General features: G+C 36.1%; 1 protein-coding gene across 1 annotated transcript; it reads left to right on the top strand.

Annotated features, from left to right (window-relative positions):
* Positions 1-106: 106 nt before the first annotated feature.
* On the top strand, positions 107-17,886 carry LOC105320319 (translation initiation factor eIF2B subunit epsilon). Its single transcript, XM_066074436.1, has 16 exons — positions 107-267; positions 2,633-2,757; positions 3,792-3,974; positions 8,545-8,734; positions 10,488-10,643; positions 10,860-10,945; positions 11,206-11,328; positions 11,491-11,591; positions 11,774-11,919; positions 12,530-12,632; positions 13,441-13,635; positions 14,137-14,227; positions 14,525-14,645; positions 14,916-14,996; positions 15,984-16,130; positions 17,699-17,886. Exons 1-16 carry the CDS (start codon positions 142-144, stop codon positions 17,768-17,770), a joined length of 2,046 nt encoding a protein of 681 aa, XP_065930508.1. The 5' UTR covers positions 107-141; the 3' UTR covers positions 17,771-17,886.
* Positions 17,887-18,549: the final 663 nt, after the last annotated feature.

Below are 18,549 nucleotides of genomic sequence, written 5' to 3'. Positions count from 1 at the left end.
TTTTTTCCACCTATACACCATATCTTGGTGTAAATAATATTTATTGTTCTATTTTGCTCTCAATAAATATAGAGATAGTGTGATGTAAACTGAGTATACCCTGTTGTAATCATGAACTAAACCGGAAGTCAACAAACAAACATGGCCTCCAAATGCAAAGGAAAACAACGTGGGGAAGACATACAACAAGAAGATGTCTTTCAGGCTGTTGTAATTGCGGATAGTTTTAATGTTCGATTTGCTCCAATTACAAATGAAAAGCCTAAGGTAATTTCCAGCTATTTTTCACCATTCTGTTAGCTGCTGACGTCCAATATTGAAACATCTGATGTGATGCAACTGCCAGGAAAGGATAACGAACCCGAGTTTACAGTGTATATTATTAGAAAACTGCACAAATTGGGAATACACTGAAAAATATCGATAAATTAGTAAAATTCAAATTGTAGTTATTACAATGGCTGGAGGTTGATATACACACTGAGTCTAATAACCACAATTTCAACATTCCTCTATCCTTGGATATAGGGCCTAAAAAAAAAAGTTTTGTGTTTCGGGTAACCCGACCTAACCTTCAAAAATGGCCCGATCCTACCATTTTTAGACAGTGTTTTAAAAATTTCCCCAGGCCGATTTTGCATGGCCGTACCGCCATGCATTGAAGATCCCCCGCCATGTATCACACAATGCCGCCATGCTTCCCGCTATGCATGTTTATTTCAAAGCAAAATTCTTTTTCCAATTATTACACATCTTAACTGTAATTAGTAAATATAAAGTTGTTGTTTCTCCGCTCAAACTTCAGAAAAACACTTGCACCCGCAGTGAGCGCAATTAATTTCGACATCGATCTCAGCAAGGGGGCACACATGGTTTACGGTTTAAGGACTTAGCTTATGATTAAGATATATTAAAACTGAGTTTATTAATTGGTGACTAATGCATAAATAGAGACGTGATTACTTCTTGTTTTAATATAATGTGCTTTTTTTCGACATCTCCGCCATTATCGAATGTTGTGGATTTTCCAAAATCTAAAAATAGCACAATGTTCACTCGATGGTGTTAGCTTGGATTCGATATGCCTGAACTCTTTATTTGCCGCAAGGATATTGGAAACTTGAAAAAATGTACATAATATAGAAAAAACTACAGTTAATTGCAGAAATGCAAGGAAGCGATGTCACATGACTAGAAACATCGTATATTGTATGCCTATGAAAATGAATGACTGTGTACATACATGTAAACGTCCCCCGGGAAGGGGACTGGTGTCAAGATATCACAGAAACTTTCATATGGACCCCCAATTTAAACAAGAAATATTAACTGCCCAGAATAAGTTGAATCAAGTTTGCTGTAATTGTATGGACTTGTTCTGCCTATTTCTTGTTCAACACCCCCCAAAAAAAATCTCTTCTATATAATATGTAGAAGAAGGAGTGGGACAGAAGCTGATGTTGAACTGCCATGTGAATCTATATTTCTTGTGTTTTGTGAAAACTTGTGAGGACCAACCTCTTAAAAAACTGATTTTGGAAAAAAATGTTATTAGTTTTGCCAGAAAAAAACCAAAATTTTTTTATATTAAATATACACAGATATTAAAATATAATTATGAATTGAAATGATACTTGTTGATGTAGATTTCATGAAAATGCATCAGTTATAGTACATATCATGTAGTACGTTTCATCAAATGGTTATATTATTACACACAGTGATTTCGCCGGCTTAGGCGCTTTAATGCCGCACCGCGCACTTACTCTGACAAACTTCCCCCCATGCTTCAAAAATTTTTCCGGGGAAAACACTGTAATAGATGTCTGATTTTATCCGATTGTGAATTTTATCTTATTTCCAATAAAAAATACGTTTTTAAATATGAAACAAACAAACATTCTTAGGATTCATACAAAAAAAATATGATAAAATAAAAAAAAATCCCTACCTACCTAACCTAATTTTTTCATCAATGTTACCCTAAACACACAATTTTTTTGTTAGGCCTAGTAAGACACAATACAAGTTCACTTGTCAGGACTTTTATATTACTTGCAGAAGGAAGGCAATGACACAACTTGTAGTAGGAAAGAAGGAATTAGCATGGGGTCCCTTCAACTGTAGTCAGGAGCTCTACCACTGAGCTATCCAGGCCGAATTCCATGGTCATTATAGCCCCAATTAATATTTTAACAAATCAAGAGACATAGACAATATGATGATGGTTCTATGTCTCTTGAGCTTACAGCTGAGCTGTCTGATGCCAGAGATTAAACCAGTATGAACAACCATTCTTCCCCCAAATATTAACATTCCAGGTTCTTTGGTCAACTTGTCAATACCAGAAACCTTGTCATGGCATCGATTGAAATAGGCCGGGGACTCAAACCAGCCCCCCCCCCCCCCCCAAAAAAAAGATCTTTTCATAGGTGCTTTATCAACCAAGCAAATCAGCATGGAAAATAAAACCAATTTGATCCATACATATGAATCAAGATTACTAGATTTATTGAACCATTTTGGTCAGGTGCTTCATAATTTTTTTGTCTTAATTGATATTCTGGAAGTTAAGTCTGTAAAATGTGCAATTGATACCTTTAATTTTGTATTATCTTTTTTATCCTCCCAGTCCCTTCTGCCATTGGCCAACATTCCAGTTCTGGATTATACCCTAGAATTCTTGGTCACTGCGGGAGTGCAGGAAATCTTTGTTTTCTGTTGTCACCTAGCAGATCAAATTAGGACTCACATAAGGTATGTACATGATTAGCTGCAGGTCTGTAGCCCCCGCTCTGAAACAATTCGGATGGACGACCTGGGAGCTACAGTGCTTCCCATGGTAAAAAACTGCAATTTATGGGGCACAAAAAAATGCGCTAGTTTTGGACTGATTAACCTTTTTTCTCACAAACTCTGTAAAAACAATTAGTACCATTAATTTCTTCAGGCAATTTACTACGGATATTGTCACTTTACTTGCCTCACTTTTTATCTTAAACACGATAACTGACCTCAGAAAATGAAGTATATTAATTCACATCAAGATCTAGAGTCGCCATTTTTAAATGTAAACAAACTGCAACACTTCAATTTACAAGGCTGGTGATGGTGTTTAAAAGACTATCAGAGACAAGTGAAGTGACGATATCTGTAGTAAAATGTCCAGGATTTTTTTGGGATCAAATATTTGTACAGAATGTGTTTATGAATGAGATTAATCAGTTCAAAACTAGCGCAGTTTTTGTGCTATGTAAATTGCAGATTTTTACTATCATAGTATCATACTATCATACTATCATAGTTCGGATGGACGACCTGGGAGCTACAGTGCCTCCCATAATGGGAGGCACTGTAGCTCCCAGGTCGTCCATCCGAAATTTTTCAGGCCGAGAGCTACAGACATGCAGCTAGTACATGATAACAAGAGAGATAGATGTCACATCAAGACACTAGTCTTTTGTACGTAATTATGATTCAGAAATAAAATGGATGAAATCAGTGAAATAATAAGCTGTATGACAGTTTAGTGTACAGCACAGGGGATGGGAGGACATACTCTCTGAAGAGTTAAAGGAAAGACTTTATGGTGGTAAGAGAAGTGAAATGCTCAGCAGTCAACCAGTGGTGTTTGACACAGGCTTCAGTTGTTATAATAACAGATCCATGGTTTCGGGAATGACAAATCTGGATTTACCTTATTTGATAAGTTTAAAATAACAGTACCATGCTAATATCCTAATATAAAATTAATATGTTTAAAATCACTTACAGTTAATTATAAATTACAGGCAATCGAAATGGAGCGAGTGTTCCAGTTGTACCATTACCCCGGTCCTATCTGAGTCCTGCATGTCAATGGGCGACGCCCTCAGAGAAATACACGACAAGTCAGTCATCCGTAGTGACTTTGTCCTGGTATTCGGAGACACTGTCGCCAACCTCAGACTCCAGGATGTTCTACAGGAGCACAAGTGAGTCTGCAGATTTGTAACTGTGGTTGTTGTATCAGTGACTGTGGTTGTTGTATCAGAGAGTGCGGTGGTTTTATCAGTGAGTGTGGTTGTTGTATCAGTGACTGCAGTTGTTGTATCAGTGACTGCAGTTGTTGTATCAGGGAGTGCGGTTGTTGTATCAGTGAGTGTGGTGGTTGTATCAGTGAGTGTGGTTGTTATATCAATGAGTTCAGTAGTTGTATCAGTGACTGCAGTTGTTGTATCAGGGAGTGCGGTTGTTGTATCAGTGAGTGTGGTTGTTGTATCAGAGAGTGCGGTTGTTGTATCAGTGAGTGTGGTTGTTATATCAATGAGTTCAGTAGTTGTATCAGTGACTGCAGTTGTTGTATCAGTGAGTGCGGTGGTTGTATCAGTGAGTGTGGTTGTTGTATCAGTGAGTGTGGTTGTTGTATCAGTGACTGTGGTTGTTGTTTCAGTCCATTGGACTATAGATTCCTTTTTTACACGAGTACTAATGTAAAATTTTTATTTTAACCATTTTACATCAAATCACAAGAATTTAAAATAGCAAATTTTATCATAGTTTCATTAGTTAACATCTGTCCAAAAAAAAATAGATGCAAGTTTTAAGTTTAAATTGTCTGAAATTGTTGAATGCAGTTGTTGTATCAGTGAGATTGGTTGTTGTATCAGTGAGTGCAGTTGTTGTATCAGTGACTGTGGTTGTTGTATCAGTGAGTTTGGTGGTTGTATCATTGAATGCAGTTGTTGTATCAGTGACTGCATTAGTTGTATCAGTGAGTGTGGTTGTTGTATCAGTGAGTGTGGTTGTTGTATCAGTGAGTGTGGTGGTTGTATCAGTGACTGGTTGTTTTATCAGTAAGTGTGTTTGTTGTATCAGTGAGTGTGGTTGTTGAATGCAGTTGTTGCATCAGTGACTGCGGTGGTTGTATCAGTGAGTGTGGTTGTTGTATCAGTGAGTGTGGTTGTTGTATCAGTGAGTGTGGTTGTTGAATGCAGTGAGTTCAGTTGTTGTATCAGTGAGTGTGGTTGTTGTATCAGTGACTGTGGTTGTTGTATCAGTGAGTGTGGTTGTTAAATGCGGTTGTTGTATCAGTGAGTGTGGTTGTTGTATCAGTGACTGTGGTTGTTGTATCAGTGAGTGTGGTTGTTATATCAGTGAGTGTGGTTGTTGTATCAGTGAGTGTGGTTGTTGTATCAGTGAGTGTGGTTGTTGTATCAGTGAGTGTGGTTGTTGTATCAGTGAGTGCGGTTGTTGTATCAGTGAGTGTGGTTGTTGTATCAGTGAGTGCGGTTGTTGTATCAGTGACTGTGGTTGTTATATCAGTGAGTGTGGTTGTTGTATCAGTGACTGTGGTTGTTGTATCAGTGAGTGTGGTTGTTGTATCAGTGACTGTGGTTGTTGTATCAGTGAGTTTGGTTGTTGTATCATTGAATGCAGTTGTTGTATCAGTGACTGCATTAGTTGTATCAGTGAGTGTGGTTGTTGTATCAGTGAGTGTGGTTGTTGTATCAGTGAGTGTGGTGGTTGTATCAGTGACTGTGGTTGTTGTATCAGTGAGTTTGGTTGTTGTATCATTGAATGCAGTTGTTGTATCAGTGACTGCATTAGTTGTATCAGTGAGTGTGGTTGTTGTATCAGTGAGTGTGGTTGTTGTATCAGTGAGTGTGGTGGTTGTATCAGTGACTGGTTGTTTTATCAGTAAGTGTGTTTGTTGTATCAGTGAGTGTGGTTGTTGAATGCAGTTGTTGCATCAGTGACTGCGGTGGTTGTATCAGTGAGTGTGGTTGTTGTATCAGTGAGTGTGGTTGTTGTATCAGTGAGTGTGGTTGTTGAATGCAGTGAGTTCAGTTGTTGTATCAGTGAGTGTGGTTGTTGTATCAGTGACTGTGGTTGTTGTATCAGTGAGTGTGGTTGTTAAATGCGGTTGTTGTATCAGTGAGTGTGGTTGTTGTATCAGTGACTGTGGTTGTTGTATCAGTGAGTGTGGTTGTTATATCAGTGAGTGTGGTTGTTGTATCAGTGAGTGTGGTTGTTGTATCAGTGAGTGTGGTTGTTGTATCAGTGAGTGTGGTTGTTGTATCAGTGAGTGCGGTTGTTGTATCAGTGACTGTGGTTGTTATATCAGTGAGTGTGGTTGTTGTATCAGTGAGTGTGGTTGTTGTATCAGTGAGTGTGGTTGTTGTATCAGTGAGTGTGGTTGTTGTATCAGTCCATTGGACTATAGATTCCTTTTTTACACGAGTACGAATGTAAAATTTTTATTTTAACCATTTTACATCAAATCACAAGAATTTAAGATAGCAAATTTTATCATAGTTTCATTAGTTAACATCTGTCCAAAAAATAGATGCAAGTTTTAAGTTTAAATTGTCTGAAATTGTTGAATGCAGTTGTTGTATCAGTGAGATTGGTTGTTGTATCAGTGAGTGCAGTTGTTGTATCAGTGACTGTGGTTGTTGTATCAGTGAGTTTGGTGGTTGTATCATTGAATGCAGTTGTTGTATCAGTGACTGCATTAGTTGTATCAGTGAGTGTGGTTGTTGTATCAGTGAGTGTGGTTGTTGTATCAGTGAGTGTGGTGGTTGTATCAGTGACTGGTTGTTTTATCAGTAAGTGTGTTTGTTGTATCAGTGAGTGTGGTTGTTGAATGCAGTTGTTGCATCAGTGACTGCGGTGGTTGTATCAGTGAGTGTGGTTGTTGTATCAGTGAGTGTGGTTGTTGTATCAGTGAGTGTGGTTGTTGAATGCAGTGAGTTCAGTTGTTGTATCAGTGAGTGTGGTTGTTGTATCAGTGACTGTGGTTGTTGTATCAGTGAGTGTGGTTGTTAAATGCGGTTGTTGTATCAGTGAGTGTGGTTGTTGTATCAGTGACTGTGGTTGTTGTATCAGTGAGTGTGGTTGTTATATCAGTGAGTGTGGTTGTTGTATCAGTGAGTGTGGTTGTTGTATCAGTGAGTGTGGTTGTTGTATCAGTGAGTGTGGTTGTTGTATCAGTGAGTGTGGTTGTTGTATCAGTGAGTGCGGTTGTTGTATCAGTGAGTGTGGTTGTTGTATCAGTGAGTGCGGTTGTTGTATCAGTGACTGTGGTTGTTATATCAGTGAGTGTGGTTGTTGTATCAGTGACTGTGGTTGTTGTATCAGTGAGTGTGGTTGTTGTATCAGTGACTGTGGTTGTTGTATCAGTGAGTTTGGTTGTTGTATCATTGAATGCAGTTGTTGTATCAGTGACTGCATTAGTTGTATCAGTGAGTGTGGTTGTTGTATCAGTGAGTGTGGTTGTTGTATCAGTGAGTGTGGTGGTTGTATCAGTGACTGTGGTTGTTGTATCAGTGAGTTTGGTTGTTGTATCATTGAATGCAGTTGTTGTATCAGTGACTGCATTAGTTGTATCAGTGAGTGTGGTTGTTGTATCAGTGAGTGTGGTTGTTGTATCAGTGAGTGTGGTGGTTGTATCAGTGACTGGTTGTTTTATCAGTAAGTGTGTTTGTTGTATCAGTGAGTGTGGTTGTTGAATGCAGTTGTTGCATCAGTGACTGCGGTGGTTGTATCAGTGAGTGTGGTTGTTGTATCAGTGAGTGTGGTTGTTGTATCAGTGAGTGTGGTTGTTGAATGCAGTGAGTTCAGTTGTTGTATCAGTGAGTGTGGTTGTTGTATCAGTGACTGTGGTTGTTGTATCAGTGAGTGTGGTTGTTAAATGCGGTTGTTGTATCAGTGAGTGTGGTTGTTGTATCAGTGAGTGTGGTTGTTGTATCAGTGAGTGTGGTTGTTATATCAGTGAGTGTGGTTGTTGTATCAGTGAGTGTGGTTGTTGTATCAGTGAGTGTGGTTGTTGTATCAGTGAGTGTGGTTGTTGTATCAGTGAGTGCGGTTGTTGTATCAGTGAGTGCGGTTGTTGTATCAGTGAGTGTGGTTGTTGTATCAGTGAGTGCGGTTGTTGTATCAGTGAGTGTGGTTGTTGTATCAGTGAGTGTGGTTGTTGTATCAGTGAGTGTGGTTGTTGTATCAGTCCATTGGACTATAGATTCCTTTTTTACACGAGTACGAATGTAAAATTTTTATTTTAACCATTTTACATCAAATCACAAGAATTTAAGATAGCAAATTTTATCATAGTTTCATTAGTTAACATCTGTCCAAAAAATAGATGCAAGTTTTAAGTTTAAATTGTCTGAAAAATAAAAGCGAGATTTTCAAATCCACAAGATGTGGTTCTAGCGTTTTTGCGCAGCTATTAATTCCTCATGTTTTATTTGGAATCTACAGTATGTACCATCTCAACACTTAAAAACAAATTTTGGAAGCCTGCCTTTTTGTATATCAGTTGAAATGGAGTCTAAAAAGAATCAGTTTTATTGCGTTTGAAATTATTGTGTCTTTGAAACAAATCATGTAGGAAAATTCAACCTTATGGTTCAAATAGTGGATTTTAGGGGGTAAATGTATGTTGTATTCAATGTTACATTTTTCAATAATAGAGTATTTCAAAATTGATTATTTTCATGTGATTTATATGCATGTATGTACTAAATGTTTACCTTAATAATGTCTGTTTTGTTTTACCAGGAAGCGATTGCAAGATAAGACCAATCCTCAAAACAAAAACTCTGTGATGACCATGATTTTCCAGAAAGTTCCTCCAGGGCATCGGTCTCGAAACAAGGAGGATGACATTTTTTTAGCGGTAGATCAGACATCCAATCGGGTGCTGCATTACCAGAGGGTCAGAGAGCAGTCCAAGCTTCAGATCCCAGTGGTAAGAAAACCCACACAGGCCAAGGATATATAGTAATGTTGAATCTGGATGTTGTGCATTTCAGCATGTTATCCAATGCGGCAAAATTATTCAATCCTTTGACATTTTCCTATCAATCTTTGATTACAAAATGCTGTGCAATCAGGATCTTGTCTATATTGTAAACTGGCCTCGATGAAAATAACTGACTGCTTATGATTAGTGAGAGTTATCTCCCATAATCCGGCCACTTATCTATCGGCCTTCTGTCGGATAATTATTGTTCAATTATTGATCAATTTTTCTGCTGTTGCTATGGATCTAAACAACTGTGAAATAATATAAATCCAAACTGGCAACTCATTTCAGTTTATGCAATTAAATCTTGTTTTAAATAAATACGTATTTTTTTCAGCCAAATTTACATCAGAGTATGGGTTTACATATTGTACTTCCACTATTTCTGTCAGGCCGTAACTCTGGAAACCACGGGAGCTGGATTGTCGATATCATTTGTAATGCACATTATATGGTTACACCTACAGAATTACATTTTATTCTGTCAGAATGCTCCGTTCTTTATTAAATTCCAGTGTATTTGAATATTTATCAAAAACAGTTGTCTCTGTTTACAGCTGTTAGATTTACAGTCTGTGTTGTTTCTGTTTACAGTTGTTAGATTTACAGCCTGTGTTGTCTCTGTTTACCGTTGTTAGATTTACAGTCTGTGTTGTCTCTGTTTACAGTTGTTAGATTTACAGTCTGTTATCTTTGTTTACTGCTGTTAGATTTACAGCCTGTGTTGTCTCTGTTTACAGTTGTTAGATTAACAGCCTGTGTTTTCTCTGTTTACAGTCGTTAGATTTACAGCTAGTGTTGTCTCTGTTTACAGTTGTTAGATTTACAGTCTGTGTTGTCTCTGTTAACAGTTGTTACATTTACAGCCAGTGTTGTCTCTGTTTACAGTTGTTAGATTTACAGCCTGTGTTGTCTCTGTTTACAGTTGTTAGATTTACAGTCTGTGTTGTCTCTGTTAACAGTTGTTACATTTACAGCCAGTGTTGTCTCTGTTTACAGTAGTTAGATTTACAGCCTGTGTTGTCTCTGTTTACAGTTGTTAGATTTACAGTCTGTGTTGTCTCTGTTTACAGTTGTTAGATTTACAGTCTGTGTTGTCTCTGTTTACAGTAGTAAGATTAACAGTCTATTATCTTTGTTTACAGCTGTTAGATTTACAGCATGTGTTGTCTTTGTTTTTACAGTTGTTAGATTTACAGTCTGTGTTGTCTCTGTTTACAGTAGTAAGATTAACAGTCTATTATCTTTGTTTACAGCTGTTAGATTTACAGCATGTGTTGTCTTTGTTTACAGTTGTTAGATTTACAGTCTGTGTTGTCTCTATTTACAGTTGTTAGATTTACAGCCTGTGTTGTCTCTGTTTACAGTTGTTAGCTTTACAGTCAGTGTTGTCTCTGTTTACAGTAGTAAGATTAACATTCTATTATCTTTGTTTACAGCTGTTAGATTTACAGCATGTGTTGTCTTTGTTTACAGTTGTTAGATTTACAGTCTGTGTTGTCTCTGTTTACAGTTGTAAGATTAACAGTCTATTAGCTTTGTTAACAGCTGTTAGATTTACAGCATGTGTTGTTTTTGTTTACAGTTGTTAGATTTACAGTCTGAGTTGTCTCTGTTTACAGTCGTTAGATTTACAGTCTGTGTTGTATATGTTTATAGTTGTTATATAAACAGCATGTGTTGTCTCTGTTTACAGGATGTCCTAGCAGACAACTTGGATGTACAGCTGAGGTACGACCTACTGGACAGTCAGATCAGTGTGTGTTCCCCTGAAGTCCTGGCCCTCTTCAAGGATAACTTCGATTATCTCAACAGGGACCACTTTGTCAAAGGACTATTGGACAATGAAGACGTAGGTCCAGTGTATAATTCATTGTATTCAATTCCTCTCAGTTTCTTTCTCCTTATCTTTTGAATCTTTTTTTCATGTTATCATTTAAAATTACATGCATTACCTTAGGTATTTCAAATGAAATCTGTTTGTCTTGTATTATGTATTATCGCGGAAGTCATATGTAATAGAAGATCAACTGTCAGGTTTACTGCAGTTAAATGCTTTATGTTACAGATCATGGAGAAGACAATACACATGTGTGTCCTCAATGATGGGTACACGGGAAGAGTTTCCAATTTACAGATGTATGACACTGTCAGGTAGGTCAGGATTAAGAGTTCAAAGGTCAGTGTCTGACATGGGCATTGTCGGAAACTAAGGACTAAGACACACTTATGCTGTAAAAGACGTATAACGTCATTATCTTCGACAGCTATTGTAAATAGCCCCAAATGTAAATGTACGTCTGTCGTAAGTTTAAAGTTTAATTGTAGACGTACGATTCATTATGAATAGGTCTCCAGGACTCAATGACCTGTCTGACAGACAATTTTAGATTGATTGATGTGATTTATTGTAGTCGTGATGTGATATGCCGCTGGTCCTATCCTCTGGTTCCTGACACACAGACAGACAATCAGGGTCAGATCATCTCTCACAACAGACACAACATCTACACCAGTAAAGATGTCATGTTAGCAAAGTAAGTAGTTACCACAGGTTTATCATCTTGTTGCCACTCGGCCGATATCTTTATCGCAATAGCTGATATAGGATGGAGATCTAACTTTTGAGGAAATGAAAACATACTAATTCCTATGTTCATGTGTGTGTGTGTTTACATGTGTTTGTTTTTGTTTGACAGAGGTTGTGTATTGGAGCAGAATGTTTTGGTGGGGAGAGGAACCAGAATCGGTAGCAACACTAGGATAACCGACTCCGTGATAGGAAAGGACTGTAAAATAGGTAAACAGTGCATAACATTTGTAAAAATGTATTAATTAAAAGTAGCTTAGTATGTTAGGTTAGTAAAAAGTCAGGGGAGGAAATTTGTGAGACATTTTGCATGCAAAAATTAAACACGCTTTCTTTATCTGACTGTATATTTTCGTTTCCCCCTCTTGACCTGAGTTTTAATTCTGCGACAGGAAGTGACGTGGTGATAGAGAACGCGTACATCTGGGACGGAGTGACAATAGAAGACCAGTGCTGTGTAGACACTGCAGTGATCTGTGATAACGTCGATGTGTATGCCTGTACCTCCGTCGGTCCTGGCTGTGTCCTGTCATATAAAGTAAGCTCTCCGTAGATAAAGGTGAACTCAATTAAACATCTCGAACCAGATGGGATTAGTAGTAGACTTCAAAATATCCAAGTATTTGAGATATCAAGGGTAAATTACTTAAAGTATAAGTTTATAAATCACTTCTACTATTCATTGTGTTCGAGATATCAGTGTTTGAGATATTGAAGTTTAACTGTATTTCATTTTTTTTATACTATGGTATTGGGCACAAGTTCTAAAACCTATATTTCCACTCGCCCTACATTCAAGTATTCAAACTCTGTAAAGATTTAGTCTTACAACTTTGCTTTTATCTATGTGGATGTTTTGTGAATGTTATCAATCAAAAAAATTGGATTTGTATTAAGGATGTTTAAAATCTACTGACTTTATAATACCTGTAATTGTTATGTCAGATACTTTGGTTTTTCATGGATATTAGTGGGCAAGAATTTTTGTTGATTTAATCAATGAGTGATGAAGAAACCACAGTATTCTCTGTAACCTGTGAATTTTTACCTCACATTGTATTTACCTATAATTCAAAAGTAAGTACACATACAGATTTAGATGAACTGGATTAACCATTATTGACACTCCTTTTTTGATAATTTAACAGGTCAAGGTTGGACCCAGTGTAAAAATAGAAGCAAGGTCGCGTCTACAGGCAGCCAAGGACATGGATGATGATTTCGGAGACGAGTTGACCGAGGCTGATCAAGGTACAGAATTTATACGCATGGTTTACATTAATTTTCTGATCAGATAGTTACTCCCTTTAGATAGTATAGATACATGTGTCCGGGTAGTACTGTTTACCCAATACATGTATTCGCTGGATATGAGAGGTAAGTTTCTTCTAATCAGATAGTTACTCCCTTTAGATAGTATAGATACATGTACCCGGGTAGTACTGTTTACCCAATACATGTATTCGCTGGATATGAGAGGTAAGTTTCTTCTAATCAGATAGTTACTCTCTTTAGATAGTATAGATACATGTGTCCGGGTAGTACTGTTTACCCAATACATGTATTGGCTGGATATGAGGGGTAAGTTTCTTCCTTTTGGTTTTATATAATGAAGCCGTAAAACCTTTTTTGACTTATACCTTTTTTTTCTCCAAGTAGAAAAGTGAATATACAGAGCTAGTATTCTTGTTACACGGATTGTATTTTACTGTAAAGTAGAAGAGTAAATATACAACGCCAGTATTCCTGTTACACAGATTGTATTTTACTGTAAAGTAGAAGAGTAAATATACAACGCCAGTATTCCTGTTACACAGATTGTATTTTACTGTAAAGTAGAAGAGTAAATATACAACGCCAGTATTCCTGTTACACAGATTGTATTATACTGTAACACTTCAAGCAGGGTTTTATGCTGGCCTGTTTCTGCTGTCCATAGATCAGCGCTAATGCAAACCGCTTGATTAACTGTATATCATAGTTTTATATATTTCTGTAGATGCTGTCTGCATGATCAACTATATATTATATCATATAGTTATATATTATATTTCTGTAGATGCTGTCAGCATGATCAACTACGGCAGTAAGTCCCAAGCCTTCCTCCACCAGCCCCCGGAGGACAGCGATGACGAAGACAACGATCTTGTTCAGGACATGTTTGGTCTGGGCATCCAATCAGAATCCTCCACGGAGGCGTCCAGTTTGTCGGAGCGCTCCAGTGATGACGAGGCCATGCTGGATGATGAGGAGTGTAAGTCATGATATCGGGGGGCATATGTGTCCGTCATCACACATGTAATCCGTTAACTTACACACAGATCTGTCAGATTACAGCTGATTTTGTACATGTCCCTTAATTAAATGATTGATGTCACGTACATTCAAGACATCTTGTAAATCTGTCATACGGAGCTGGGCTCGAGCACCCACTGATGGGAAAATTTGGAAAGACACTTTGTCTCTAAAATTCAGTAGCTATTTTGTGCTGATTTATTTTTGTAATTTTGTGATGTTTGGGAAGCACATACTAATCAGGAGGGAAAAATGATACCTGTTTTGCATGAATGGGTATGGGGATTTAATCAGTATCCTCTGATAAAGAAATTTGTCAGCTCTGTGAATAAGAGAAAGTTTTCATAACTTATTTGGCATGTAACGGAATGGACTTGAAATCTTTAAACTCTACCAATTTTTTTTTGCAGATGTAGCTTGCAGAACTGCGTTTCATCAATCCATTAGTTTTGTTTTTCAGTGTTCTATAGTGAGCTGTTGGATACATTTGTGAAAGCTAAAGAAGATAACTACAACACAGAAAACCTCATTCTGGAGATCAACTCTCTAAAGTGAGTGTGTGAATTTCACAGTAAATTGAATTATGCAACTTGTTGACTGCTTAACTATAAGTTTTTCTTATTTCAATATCCTAACATGAAACTTGTGTTTGTATAGTGCTTGTGGGCAAGATTTAAATTCAAATCATCAAGTGTTGGAATTTTATTTTAAAATACCTGTATTGAAGTTCAGTACATGTAACTGAATTTGTCATTTATAAATAAATATCCCCAAAAAATTTATTAGGTAAAGAACTATTTCAAATTATCTAACTAGCTATATTTCTTACCCAAGCATTTATTTTTCAGACATACTTACAATATAGCCATCCGAGATTTGTATGGTATGGTTATGAAAGGATTAATTGAAATTCCTCTGAGAGACTCACAAGACTTGGAACCAGGTGCACAGCTAGCCAATGTCAAAAAGGTGATTTAAAACCCAAAGATTCGGTAGATTTGGGATTTACTGTATTGATATAAAGTCATTATTTTTCAGATTCAACAAGAATATGTTAAAAAAAGTATGATTTACAAGGCACATCCTAATGTATATTCACACCAATGAACAAAACACAAACCCAATTTAATGTAAACCTGAAAGTTATATGATATCTGGCTCAATGCTAAAACAATTCAAACAGCAACAAAGTTCAGAACAACAGAGCAAACTTTACTGGATGGTATCTTTGATTTTCAGAATTTTGTGAGATATAAACCATTAATTCTAAACTACATCAAGAGTGAAGAATCTCAGCTAGACTGTCTCCATGCTTTGGAGGTAAGTCATGTATAACTCAGGGATTTCTCTTCTTGAGTACCAAACAAGTACCTGCTTTGATTTGCCATGGCTCGAGAATAGAAAACATGCAACATCACATACCATCATCACAAATCATGAGGTCCTATATTTCTATATCTATATTGTACTGTTTTTTATTACCGGTAGTAGTATATAATGTTTTCCACCTGTTTTGTACATATGAATTGTTCTGGGTACTGTACTTAATACCATAGCCAGTTATGGGGTTTGAGATAAGGATACTTACAGAAACCTTTTGTGGCATTAAGTACACATGTATTTGTGTTCAGAGATTACTTATCTATCGTTTGTTGATGAATCTTATTGCATTATCATATTGAGTAACTTTACGTTATTTAACTTTCTACATCTGTGCAGGATTTGTTTACATTATCATATTGAGTAACTTTACGTTATTTAACTTTCTACATCTGCGCTGGATTTGTTTACATTATCATATTGAGTAACTTTACGTTATTTAACTTTCTACATCTGTGCAGGATTTGTTTACATTATCATATTGAGTAACTTTACGTTATTTAACTTTCTACATCTGCGCTGGATTTCGCCCTGACTAACTTTACGTTATTTAACTTTCTACTTCTGTGCAGGATTTTGCACTTTTATCATATTGAGTAACTTAACGTTATTTAACTTTCTACATCTGTGCAGGATTTCGCCCTAAGTAACTTGACATTATTTAACTTTCTACATCTGTGCAGGATTTCGCCCAGAGTAACTTTACGTTATTTAACTTTCTACTTCTGTGCAGGATTTCGCCCTGAGTAACTTTGTTATTAAACTTTCTACATCTGTGCAGGATTTCGCCCTGAGTAACTTTGTTATTTAACTTTGTACATCTGTGCAGGATTTCACCCTGAGTAACTTTGTTATTAAACTTTCTACATCTGTGCAGGATTTCGCCCTGAGTAACTTTACGTTATTTAACTTTCTACATCTGTGCAGGATTTCGCCCTGAGTAACAAGACAGTCAGTACACTCCTAGTCAAGCTCCTCCACATACTTTACGACGCAGACATTTTATCTGAGGTTGTCCTCATTAAATGGCACAACATGGAGAAAGAAGAAGAATACAAAGCTATTGCAAAACAGGTACGTTTACCTCAAATTCATTGTCTTCAGTCTCTCGTCTACAAGTTTTAAAGCGGCATGGTCACGATTTTGGTCAAATTTTATTTTTCTGTTTTTATTATTTACAATGCTTTATTAATGCATTTCAAATGATCAAATGAAATTTGGGTGCCCATCGATGAGTTTTAAGCAAGATACAGGACTCACAATTCTTCGTTATGTAAACAAGGCTCGTGCCCCGTTTTTGTTTACATAGGTTCAATATACCAGTAAAAAATCTTTTTCAAGATGATTTGTCTATATTCTTATTCATTTTAAGCATAAATAAACAGTTCCTAACGACTAACACATTCATTTTAGGTCTAAAACTGGAATTTTCACTTCAACATTCAAAATGTAAACAAAAGCTTTGTTTATATAGCAAGGAATTGTAAGCTCTGTAACTCGCTTATAACTCAACAAATGACATTCAAATTTTGGTTGCCTATTAAAAATGCCTTACTGAAGCATTATATACATTTAAATTGAAAAAAAAAAATTTTGACCAAAATCATGACCATGCCCCTTTAAGGCTTTAATGGCCTAAAATGTATCTTAGAAAAGCTGAAAGTTCTACAACTTGATCTTTTGGGAGTCTATCTGTTTTCTAATCTCTAAAAGTCATTCTTTTGAAAGTGTGCAGAAGTGTGCTATATTATATATTTCTATGTTAAGGTATTCGATCCATAATATCCCTAGATTCAATGAATCTTGGATCATTACATATATGTATGGACTTAATACTTAGTATACTTGGACATAATTTTCATATTTAAGTATCAATATGTAACTGTTTTCAGTGGAATGTGTCCTAATTAATGACCTTTCCCCTTTCTTGAAGAGTTGTCCCCCTTTGCTTTTATTCTATTAAAATTAATTCTAGAAAAATCTATACGGTATAAAAATTATTTTCATTAGTTTTTGTATTCCTGATAAAATACATCTTTCCACCAAAGCATTTATTCATATTCCTCGAATTAATATTTTTATTGTTAAAAATGTGTTTGTTCCCATAGACCATAATGCAATTTTGATTAATTAATTACTGCTTCGTTAAAAATATTTTTGAAAATTTCTGTCGGTAAATCTTTTTCTACTCTAAAATGCTTTTAATTAATATCAAAGGTTTAAATACAGGATTGATATTCAAGGTTGGAAAAATTAGGTCCTATTATGGATCGGATACCTTAATATATTTACAGGACGTAGCATCAAGAGAGAAACCTACCCTTACCCCACTTTTTTCACTCATCCATTAAAACATTTAAACACCAGTCTATTATAGTTTTCATTTGACAATTTTTAGAATTGTAAAAGTGCACCACTGTAAATGGTTTATGGCTCTGTCACAAAATGGCTACTTAAATGCTTAAACTGATTTCTTTATCATAGAAATCAATTTGTCTGTTTAATGAATATAAAAATCAGCTTTATTGCTGTTTGTAGATGGTGCTTTTATTACCCGGTACATTGATTCCTCGACAGTTCATAGAGTTCATGTATATGTTGTTGGTGCTGTAAGCTAATCGATCGCGACCTTTATTTTGTAGGTGGCGCCCCTAATCAAGTGGCTCGAGGAGGCAGAAGAGGAGACGTCCGATGAAGAGTTGGGTAGTGACTGAAGCAGATTATGTTAAATGATAAACACTTCAGTTGGTGGGTTATACATCTAGAATGTATTCTGTGTCGTGATGTCAAAGTGCTATGGACCTTCATTAAAACCATATCCTTAACAGTTTATGTTTTCATTTCTTTCATTTGACCAATCCAAAAAGGATACTTATAATAGTCTAATGAAATTTGAAGTGAAACGTTAGTTTTTGAAGGATAGATTAAACAGATATTTATGGGGAGGTGATGTCGCAGCTATTCAAAGTTATATCATTCTTACAAAACAACAAGCAGATATTCATTTCCCAACCCTCCATTATTAAAGACTGTATTGTAAAACATGAGATCTTGTTTTCCTCAATATGCAGTGGATATCTTCTAGAGTTATGATTGTGAAACATTTAATTTAAAGCTATTTTATAAACTTTCTTACATAAATTGATAAAAAATATACATGTATATGGAAAAGTTATATGTAGGTTTTTTGTTTGGGTTGAAACTTTCTTCATTCATAATATAATTGACATCATGCAGTAAATGAAATATGACATAAAAAATCACAGGTGCTTGAGGACGGGACCAATCATCCCCCTTTTCCACCACCAACACCCAAGTTTCTAGACTCCCAGAACCTTGCTCTTTTTTTCGTTAAATTATCCTTTAATTTTTATGACGTGTATTTATACACCAATTTATACATTCACTGTACAAAATTTCTTAAAACACACATTTAAAAAAACCAGGCCCTATCTGTAATATGTAAGGAATAAGGAATTATTCTTTGAGTATT

The sequence above is a fragment of the Magallana gigas genome, chromosome 2, assembly GCF_963853765.1.
Source record: "Magallana gigas chromosome 2, xbMagGiga1.1, whole genome shotgun sequence".
Taxonomy (NCBI): Eukaryota; Metazoa; Mollusca; class Bivalvia; order Ostreida; family Ostreidae; genus Magallana; species Magallana gigas.
The sequence above is the reverse complement of the archived record's forward strand: the minus strand, read 5'-3'. Positions and strand labels throughout refer to the sequence as shown.

Bases quoted from the DNA above. Each gene is read 5' to 3' on its own strand.
- LOC105320319 (XM_066074436.1), top strand. From the start codon at position 142: ATGGCCTCCAAATGCAAAGGAAAACAACGTGGGGAAGACATACAACAA. The intron at 2,758-3,791 runs GTATGTACATGA...TATAAATTACAG, and splicing joins CAAATTAGGACTCACATAAG to GCAATCGAAATGGAGCGAGT. The intron at 11,329-11,490 runs GTAAGTAGTTAC...TTTGTTTGACAG, and splicing joins AAAGATGTCATGTTAGCAAA to AGGTTGTGTATTGGAGCAGA.